Raw genomic sequence first — 10,770 nt, 5'->3', positions numbered from 1 at the left:
ATATTACAAGAACTTTATTCAGTGAGATCGTTGCCGAGGTTAGGTAACGATAAAGATCTATCAACATTTGCTAGTAAAGTTCGTAATTGTGTAGAGACTCTACGCTTATTAGATGGCGGTGGCTATATAAAATCACCTGAATTGTTTAATACATTATTATTAAAACTACCTATTGTGTTAAAAAGTAGATGGTATGATTTTGCTATTTCTCATGAATATAGTGGTCAAAACAAGCTAGAAATGCTCGCTGAATTTTTATGTCGTGAGGTTGAGATTCAGGCTAAATTTGGTGTCACGGATTACTTTAGTTTTAACACAACTTCCAATATTGACAGGCATAAAAAACCGGAACATGTAAATGCCGCAGAAATATATGATTTGCTGGAGCAGTCATCACAAACATCCGAGACGGGTTCCTGTATTGAAACATCTTTTACAACGGCTGAAAATTCATTAAAAAATTCATCAAAACAAATTTGTACATATTGTAAAGGATTTCACGCATTAGTCAATTGTAATAAGTTTTTGGCATTGACAGTTCATAATAAATGGCATTTCGTTAAAGAAAATAAATTATGCCAGAAATGTTTAAAAAGAGGTTCACATAATTATAATACTTGTCGTACTAAAGGACTTTGCAATAAAGCCGGTTGCACACATAAACATCACAAGTTACTTCATAATCCAAATTTTATTAATTCAGCAGCTAATATACAGGTATCTGAAGAGTCAAGTCGGCCAATGTCACATGCAGGTAATGGTAATGCAGAGCAGTCTCCGTCGGAATTGGTAACACAGACGTCTTCTGTTAGTACCACTACTTCTTGTAGGCCATTACTAAAGGTTGTCGCTGTCACAGTATCTGGTCCCGCGGGTTCTGTTGATACTTTCGCGTTACTGGATGACGGGTCCACGGCTACCTTCATTGACTCAGAAATTACCTCTCAGATTGGAGTAACGGGTACAGTAGAACAAATTGAACTGCAGTGTGTTGGTGGCTTATCAAAACAGTCGCAAGTCGAGTATGTTGACTTTCAAATAAAAGGAAAGAGATCTGCTGATTCCTTTGTCATCAAACAAGCTAGATCTATTAGTAACCTCGGACTGGCGAATCGAAATGTCAATAAGAGTGATGTTCTTGCATTTCCATATTTGTTAGATATAGCTGACGAATTATGTTATAATGCCAAACCTACCATTATAATCGGTATAGATAATTGGAATTTGTCTGTTCCCATGGCAGTAAGACAGGGAACTAGTTCTCAACCTGTTGCCATTCTTACGGTACTAGGGTGGGTTCTTTTCGGGTTTGTAGCGAATAGAACAAATGCTGTTCATTTTGTAAATAATGTATGTGATTACGATTTAGGTAGTGACAAGTTACGAGTTGTCAATAATGCAGTCGCCAAATTAGGAGTTAGTTCAAATAAGTTACCTTTGCGTGAACCAGATTTCTTGAAATCTTTTCTTAATATTGTAAATCGTTTTTACGAGGAGAGTGTCATAATTAACGATGACATTAAAGCAATATATCCTCAGGTTAAAATCCACAACGTATATTGTGATGCGCAACGTTTTACTTGGAGAGACAGTTCTAAAGAACCATTGAAAACATATCTTATGTCTTCAATGATATATGGCGCTGCATCGAGTCCGTTCACGGATTTGTTAATTAATAATAAATCTCGTTATAAGTTTCCTAGAGTCACACACGTCATCTTTCATGATCATTATATAGACAACTACATTACGAGTAGGTATAGAGTCTGTTAAGAGATTTACTCGATTACTAGCTGTTATTCATACATATTGGGAGGTTAATTTTGAGATATTTGATGAACCAAGCGTGCTGTCACTGATATCAAAGTATTTGTGCTTTAATCAATCATTAGATGAGTTTCATGTAGAAGTAGTTAGCGCACCAGTACATGCACTTGGTTTATTATGACTCCCAGGGACGAGTTTATTGACTGACAATACTTATCTTCATTACTTTAATAGAACTATTTGAACTAAAATTAAAGTACATAGCTGCATTAATGCCAACGTTCATCAATTTTTCACATTTACATTTGTCACTCATCTGTGCCAGAACATTTTAGTTGATAGTTTACAACATTAATTATAACCGCAATTGCGTATAAATTGATTTTTTTATATTGCGACTGCGTAGTTTATGTTTACAATTTATACTTTTAAAATACTTGATACATCTAAATTAATTAAATTAAATTATTGTATTTTCTGTCGTTTATAGATATTTTTATTAATGTAACGGCACTAACTTCGCGCGTTAACGTCTTATATTTGAAATACCCTGATGGTTGAAGATTTCAATATATCTGAGATATACGTCATATTCAATATTCAAGAAGATGCCTTTAGTGATAAGATTGCTTGTGTTGCTGACCACTGGCTTCATAAACCTCAAAGTTAACTGTATTATCTCCACAGAATGGTCCTGACAAACTACACTGCTCGTATGGTATTTGTCTTAGATGTCAGCGACGAAGTCAAGTTTCCTCTTGTTTTAGATAGAGAACATATTAGTAGATACATACAGATGGTTCTCTGAGTTATGAAGGCAAGAGAGCGATAAGGAACTCCAAAGGTAGTGATCATTACAACATTAGCGGAGGTGGACAGCCTTATCAACAGATTTTTGTCCATGCACTTACATTTTTGAAGGAGTTTCTTGTCAGTCCGACAGAGATTGCGATTTCATTTCACACGATAACTGGAGGATTACAGTATGCTTAAGCTTTGGAGTTGATGGGTGAGAGAGTGCTTCCCAAGACTATTATCTCGTCATTCAAACTCAAACTCAGATTGAACTACCACTATTGGAGACATTCTTATAATAGCCGATGGAAGCTTTCCCCGAGGTAGATGGCCCCGGTGACGTGTGGTTACTTTTTCCCTGAAGAATTGGCTGATGTTCAAACAAGGATGTTCAAGCAGTTGAAGAAACACTAAAACGTTCTTTAAATAAGTTAGTGCCGACAGTGATGTCATAGTTCGTACTTCATATAATTTTTCTTTATGTATAATGATTCATTTACTTTTCTTTTAGTATTATTGTTTTGTCATTGTTCTAGTATGAAAGCTGTTTAGTTTAGTTCACTAAATTGAAGACTCTTGTTCTTTTGATCTTTAGACTATGTGCACGACGCACCTCTTTGTATATTATTTATGTATTTTGTCTATTATTTTATATAGAAAAATGTATATGACATTGTCATTCTTGTTCTGTTAATTATTATACTTTTGTACATAATATTATAGTATTGCTTCCTAAAACCCGTGTTTGCATAATTATATTTACCAGCCCCATATATATACAGTCCTTCGTTCACAAGTATATTTTTTGTATGTTAATTTTTATAAAGCTGTTTAAATGGAACTAAACTGTAAAAGCAATTATTTCTTTTAGATAGAAAGACATAAAAAATATAAAATCCTGAATGATTTTATATTTTTTCAATACATCCATAGCTACTAAAAAGCATTAAACAATTTCATTTTCTGGCAGTGAATATGTCGGTAAATCTATTAACTTTAGTAAAATAAGATTTATGGTGTTTGTTTATTCAAAGACGATACAATTTTATCCTTTAACCTGTCAATGTCTAAAGAATCAAGTCATGCCGTTGCTGGGTTTTGCTTAATAATAATAAATGAATTTATAACCTTTTTACGTTTAAAAATGAGAAATATTTTTAGTTTTAAATGTTTCCGTGACCTAGTTCAGGTGATTCCTAAATAAAGTTGATTCCCGTATTTGCTGTAAATTTACTTGAAACTTTTAGAGATATCAGGCAAAGTAAGTAGTCTTCTCATAGTGAATAATAAGTGTAGGTTAGCTGGAATTAACTTTATAATAGTAATAATAATATATCCACAGGATGTTAATTATTCATTTTGAAACTAAAAGAGACGAAAGAGACGAAACTGTTTTCTGTCAAATTGAGATGGTTAATTGTTTTTAAAATAATTCGTACTAGAAATCATATACATGTAATTTATGTAGCAATGTCAATAATGAATTAAAATTCTGACATATTTAGGAATTTTCAAGTTAATCCGAATTATAAAAGATATAAATTTTATTAGGCATATCATATACAAATATCTTAGAATCCAAGCAAAAACTCATTTGTAAGAAATAAAATTTGCAATTAAAACAATAAACGATCAGTCTGTAATAGTTCTTTCTTTCTTAGAAACTGGCAATTATGTCAATCAATAATGTACGAAATCATTACTACTGAAATTACGTACTTAAAATTTAATACAAAAAGTAATTGAAATGGTTCCAGAATTATTTCACAAACAAATTGCAGAACCATGAAAGTTAACATTTTTCGAGACTTCATCTCACGTTGCGAGAGAGCAATACGAAGAGTATTTCTGCAATGTCTGCAAAGGTATTTGTAAACGATTTACCTTGACATAATTTCGAGTAGGTACCTTAAATTGAAGAACTTACCAAATACAATTAAATGTCGTTCATTCATTAAATAATAAACAAAGCCAGCTATCTATATTTCCCTATTCATTAAGTTGCTAGTATATTTATGCCAGATCCCTAGGGAATTCTATCCCTATACCTACTGTCTGACAATAGATACAGTGTGAAGCTAAGATATAGGTAGACCTGATCATTATTCACTAGCTATACTTTTTCTTATTAACTATGAAATAAGTAATAATAATATACTTTCATTTGTTACCCTTTTAAACACATAGTACAATAAAATTGAACGAAATATACGTTATTTTATTATTTAAATTTAGGTAATATTCAATAAGATTAGGTTATATAACTCGATATGAAGTTATTAAAAAGAAACTAGGGTCGTGTCCCAATTAAATTTTCGCAACTTATTCATTTGACAACTGCAGAAGTTGAACGGTCATTAACAATTAAAAAGCTCTTGAAGTAATTAAAAATGGGCGCGTCCTCACAATTTGGACTATTTAAATGCTTATGCGGCCCGTTCCTGTCCAGGCACAAGTTGTTTGGAATGAAGAATTAATTATGAACTGAAGAAGGGCAAGTTGGCGACTTGAAGTTGGAACTGGGTACAATTTGTGGGAACGTAGCAGGTGCTGCGAGCAGGAAACTTGGTGAGACGCTCCTACACACGGTTTGTTGCCTTCTCGGATGATAAAGTTGATTTGAATCACAGATTGTAGGTGTTTTATAATTCTAGTAACTTTTCACTTTAAGACGAACTATATCTTACAGTTTTAACTGTTAACTTTGTTTTAGCAATTCCAAGTTTTAATAATATATTACAACATAAATATTTGGTTTTAATTAGTGGTACAGTATTGGGATATGTTGGTATAGTGTGTGTAGTCATATAACTCGTAATAGTAGCCAAATTTTGTGCCAAATTAATTTATGATTGCTGTTTACTCAAGAAGCGAAATGTTTTTGCCGAATTATAATTGTAATTAACAAGACTAACACATCAATTGACTCTTATTCAAATTAAAAAATAATTTATAGATGAATTATACATATATAGATATGTCATCTATGAATGTATTGTATGAATTATTCACACTAGACTTCTCATATGATACATGAAGCGACAGAATTTTACATTGTACAGAGAAATTAAGACATGAGTTACAGTTAATGATAAACATTTATAGTTAGGCAACTAATGTTTAGTTGTCAGAGAAGAATCTACTTTCCTGATAACAATATTGTATTTTTTGTAAAATTAGTCATTTGAACTCTTCGTGAATAATTTTATATACTTGTATATGAAACTTAGACAGTACAGATAATTTTTGATGTCGTACTAAGTTTTCTATTTAGATATTATGACAACAACAATTGCGCGAGTATAATGTTATTATTTATTACATTGCGGAGATTGACTGATAACCAGCAGGTGGCGAACATCAATTACATAAACAGTTTCTATTGCTAAGTTATGTAATGAATTAAGTAATGAACACTCAAAACATATAATGGTGACACTAAATAGAAATAGTTAAAATTAAGACAGGTCTCATAGTACAGTCAGTTTTATAACGTTTTGTAGTGGCAAGAATGGAAATATTTTAAGAGATACAAATACATCATTTTTATATTATTCGAGAAATACATAATAAATTTTAAATATACCTATATTTAAATCACTATATATAATTTTTCTTGCTGTTCTTTTAAGTGAAGAAATCCGTTATTTATATATGGTATTACCACACAGCCTTTATCCCGAATGGGATGATCAGAGGCATTGTTATTTATAGACGTCATTATAAATGCAACACTAGATATCGGCAAGGAGTCGACTACTGTTTTGCTGATTCACTTTTGTATTTGTGAGAGATTTAGAAATATTGATTTACAAAGTTTTTTTGGTATTAGCCAGATTTGAATTCATGATGTTTACTTTAAACTTCGACTGTTGCTATTCATAATAATATCAAGATAAAATCTGTAGTCACCCTGCCTATATCACATATTATTTTTTAAATATAAATAGCAACCGTTTATTTGACACGTAATATCGTCACATGGCTATGATTAATACCGGTCGAGCGGGTGACTCGTGCTCAATCGCCATCTGCCCTTATTAATTGCCATGTCAGCTGTAATCGCGTCCTTCTCTTTGCTGTCCCACACCCTGTATACAGAGCTGTAGAATAGAATAGAACAGAAAATTCCTGAAAAAAAAAACACGAATTTCACTCGTACCAGGAGAAAATAAATGATTGAGGTAGTAGGGAAGCAAAAATTTAAATAGAACTTCCCATCTAGATTACGAGAATGATAAAAGTAAATAAATGTGATTACTAATAAGTTTATTGTTCATAGTGAAGATTTTAGCCGCAGTATTCTGAATATTTGATGAAGAGAGAAAAATGATTGTATCTAAGAGATAGTTCTTATTTGTAATAAAATACGGTGAATATTATTTATATTGAATTACGGTACGTAAGTACATTTTTTATAGCTCTAAAGCGTGTTCACTCTACCTATATGGCCGTTCGATTAAATTAAACTCCACGATACAAACACAGCCTACGCTTATGTAATCTGAACAGATCGTTTTATATAGACATAGTAAATGTCTCTGACATAAATACGATTAGCCAAAGTTCTCCTAATAGGTTACGAATACACTACTAATGTGTCTTTAACAAAGCAATGGCAAAATTGAATGTTATTCTTGCGTCGACTTTATGAGTTTAAGATACTTATGTCAGGACGACACAAATATTCGACTTATGCTATATGTACTTCTATAAGCTAATTAATTATCGCTAAAACTAAAATTCGTGTTTCTGTCCGACCTTAACCTTATATTTCAGTTTTATGTGGACATTTAAAATATACTTTTTATATTTCTTTCTTCTATATAGACTGTTTATATAATTAACCGTATATTATTTACGTATTAATATGTATTAAGTATTAATGTATCTTACACACGACAGTTTAAAAATAACTATTTAGACTAGTACAAAGCCTGTATTAAATGTATGATTATAGAACACGTTGTTTTCATTTGCTATAAGAAGATATATCCGTACATTTTATTTACATGTACTAAAAATAATGTATTAATTTATTATTTTCTCTGTGATTACTATAGAAAATACCTTCGTTTTTATTTTTGCCCTGTAGGTCGCTTTTAGTTAAATTCTTTATTTTGGACGAAGTAAATCGTTCCTGTCGTTTGCAAAAACGTTCATGTATTTCGGCCGATTTCTCCACTCGTCCAGACGCAAAACAATTTCATACAAACAAATGGGAAGGAATGATATTTTTTCTGTTGAATATTGTATACAGAAAAAAACCTATATAACTTCCATACTTTTAACTAACATGTTTGAATAATAAATAACTCAAATATTTTTCATATTTTATATAATTGAGAATTTATGAAAGTATACTTTCATAAATTCTCAATTATTACGATATTGAGATCTTTAAAAGTTTCTTTTTCGTAATATGTATTGTATATATTTGTTATTTCATACATAACTGATTTAATTAAAAAGTTAAATGAATTATGAGATATATAATTTATTTTCTGCATAATTCTTTTTTTTATATACATCTTAGTATAGTTATATCAAATTAAAATTAATATAAAAATTATATTTAAGTGACATTTCAAAGCACATTTACATTCCCCTACGATCGACATCTTGGCTAGAAATTCAAGGGGAGACAAAATTATTGTAATATTGATTTCATAGGCGTGATTTAATTAACAGGGTAGATCGTGCGCTCGACTTATTATCAGCTAATGATATTAACTAATTAAGGTAAGTACACGTGGATATATATCGATTCGATATTCTGACTAATAAGTGGGTAGCACAATTCTCAGATTCTGATATTGTACAATTAGTAGAATTCACGAGAATTATTTCAGTTATAACTGTGGGACAGTACAGGGTACCAAACTTAATACTAGTACTAACATTAAAATACTGTATTTTGTATATATAATTAAATAATTAAAAGTATTTATTGTTCGTTTCCAATCTAGCTAAAAAAGTAAATGACTAATTGTCATAGATACCTGTGTATATAACTTTAAAAATATTTTTCATGTAAAATCTTACAAAACTTGAAACACAAGAAGACAATTTTGTAGAAATACTCTTATAAATGTTACATATTGAGTTCTATATTTACTATTATTAAAGTTTGTATATCAAGTACAGCCCAAGATATATGTGTTTATAGTACATGTACATATTTCCAATTTACCGTCTAACTATTGCTATTAATTTGTTGACGGAAATTAACGTTAAATAGGTACCTAAATTGGTGTACAGATCACTTTGCTGATGATAAATGTTGAAATTTGAGTTGTTCCATTATGGTCGGAATTAGAACGCAATTTATGTGGCTTCAAGCGATCGGCCGGCTCTATTAGAAGGGAGAAAATAAATACATTTGCTGGCCATATACGTTAACTGACTACAAATATTTGGATTTCTTTTTCTATCAGTAAATGGTAATATGAGTGTTTCTTTATTTTTTTAAAAACTTGCACTGAATGTTAACAGAACAGGTATAATAAAAAGATACTAGAATATTTTTTATACATTATTTATAGTATCAACCGGGTCTTAACATGAATAATTTTATGGCAAATATTGTATTTACCTGTCTCGACGTTTAAGGTAAGGTAGGAAAAAACAACATAGAATGCGTGTTCTAAACGCATCTTTTGGGGTATGCGACCAACGCTGATAATTGAATACTAGGAAATATTAAATCATGTTATCAGATCGTAATATATGGCGCATTTGGGCACTATATAAAGTCTTTTGTTGTATAAAGAGTTTTGTGATCAAAAATATTTAAATTCATAAAATTACATATGAAGCAGAACGTTATTCGTTATTATATTAGCAGCTCTTGTCTCGTGTCACGATTCTGCGTACCTCGAAATCCATTTTTACATTTACATGTCATCATCTTTATTTACCAATTTATCTATTACTGAACGTAGCGTAGCTTTTATCTCCTAGTTTTCATATTATTCAAGTTTTTCTTTTATATATTTTCTAATCTAAACTGATATTTGATTTACGCTATACAATAAACGGTAACGATATAAAGGCGTAGCGGTGTAGGCTAACAGCAGTAGCATACATTACGAAAAAAAATACTGGCAATACGTGACTGACCGCATTGATACTGTTTGATTGATTGTGATATTTACCGAATGCTAGGAATTGTGGAAATAAGCAATTTTTCTGACCAAAATATAGGCGAGCTATCAGGCCAATATACAATACTTCACCCAAGTTTCCACTAAAAGTATATTCATATTTACGATCTAAAATTTCACACCGTTCATTTGGTCTGAAGAATATTATGTTATTATTACGTCCTAGTTTAAATTTTCCATTTTTTTCTTTATTAACAAAACGATATTTTGGGGGAACAATTTCTTAGTAATGGGAAACTATCATGGCGAACGTGACACAATGCGCTACCTGCTGACCTGACTTCTAAGAATCAAGATCATCATCTCTCACTGGTGCCCACCAGCGTATACCGTTAACGTAGCGTATATTTACTATAATCATCGATTATAAAAAAATAAAGTATAATAGTATATTGTTTAATAAAATTTAATAAAGCATTTCTGTAAAATGCAAATATTCATGTCGATGTAAATTCTAATATCTTGACTATTTCATTTAAAAAAATGAACTGCGATTCTAGCTAAATTGGTTGAGTTTATATATACCTATACTCTTTTATAATATACACTTGAACTCGCTATCACAAAATGCACGTAGAATGCATTGTGACGGTAAATCTGACAGATATTATGAATTCAGCACTTTCACTTTGCTTGTGGATATGGTATGAATATTCAATATAGAAGTGATGGGATATACGTAAAAATGATCAGATATTCAGTCTGATCTGAATAAAATTGATATATAATAGTTACATATATTTTACAATATTATCATTACAGAAAATCAATTATCTAAATTTGTTAATTACATCTGTTATAATATGTAGCTTTATAACATTTAAAATATACTAAAGGTATATTATATATGCAACTGAAATGCAAAATCGTCATTTATCAAGGAGGCTAGACCAATTAGTTTATGACAATCAATCTGATTAATTTTATAAACACAAACTTAATAAGATAAAATGAATCTCACTGCGATATCAAAAAGGATTTATTTAGTTAATGAAGTATCTGAATTGCGATAAATATAACTCCATATTGTTAGAGCATTATG

General features: G+C 30.6%; 1 protein-coding gene across 1 annotated transcript; it reads left to right on the top strand.

Annotated features, from left to right (window-relative positions):
- The first annotated feature begins 184 nt into the window (after positions 1 to 184).
- On the top strand, positions 185 to 1,773 carry LOC131848537 (uncharacterized). Its single transcript, XM_059198435.1, has one exon. The coding sequence runs from the start codon at positions 241 to 243 to the stop codon at positions 1,771 to 1,773; it is 1,533 nt and encodes a 510-aa protein (XP_059054418.1). The 5' UTR covers positions 185 to 240.
- The last annotated feature ends 8,997 nt before the right edge of the window (positions 1,774 to 10,770 follow it).

This window comes from Achroia grisella, unplaced genomic scaffold (genome assembly GCF_030625045.1).
Source record: "Achroia grisella isolate CSIRO2021 unplaced genomic scaffold, CSIRO_AGI_Agris_v1 utg558, whole genome shotgun sequence".
Lineage (NCBI taxonomy): Eukaryota > Metazoa > Arthropoda > Insecta > Lepidoptera > Pyralidae > Achroia > Achroia grisella.
Note: the sequence above shows the minus strand (reverse complement) of the source record. Positions and strands in the feature narration are given on the sequence as shown.

Bases quoted from the DNA above. Each gene is read 5' to 3' on its own strand.
- LOC131848537 (XM_059198435.1), top strand. From the start codon at position 241: ATGCTCGCTGAATTTTTATGTCGTGAGGTTGAGATTCAGGCTAAATTT.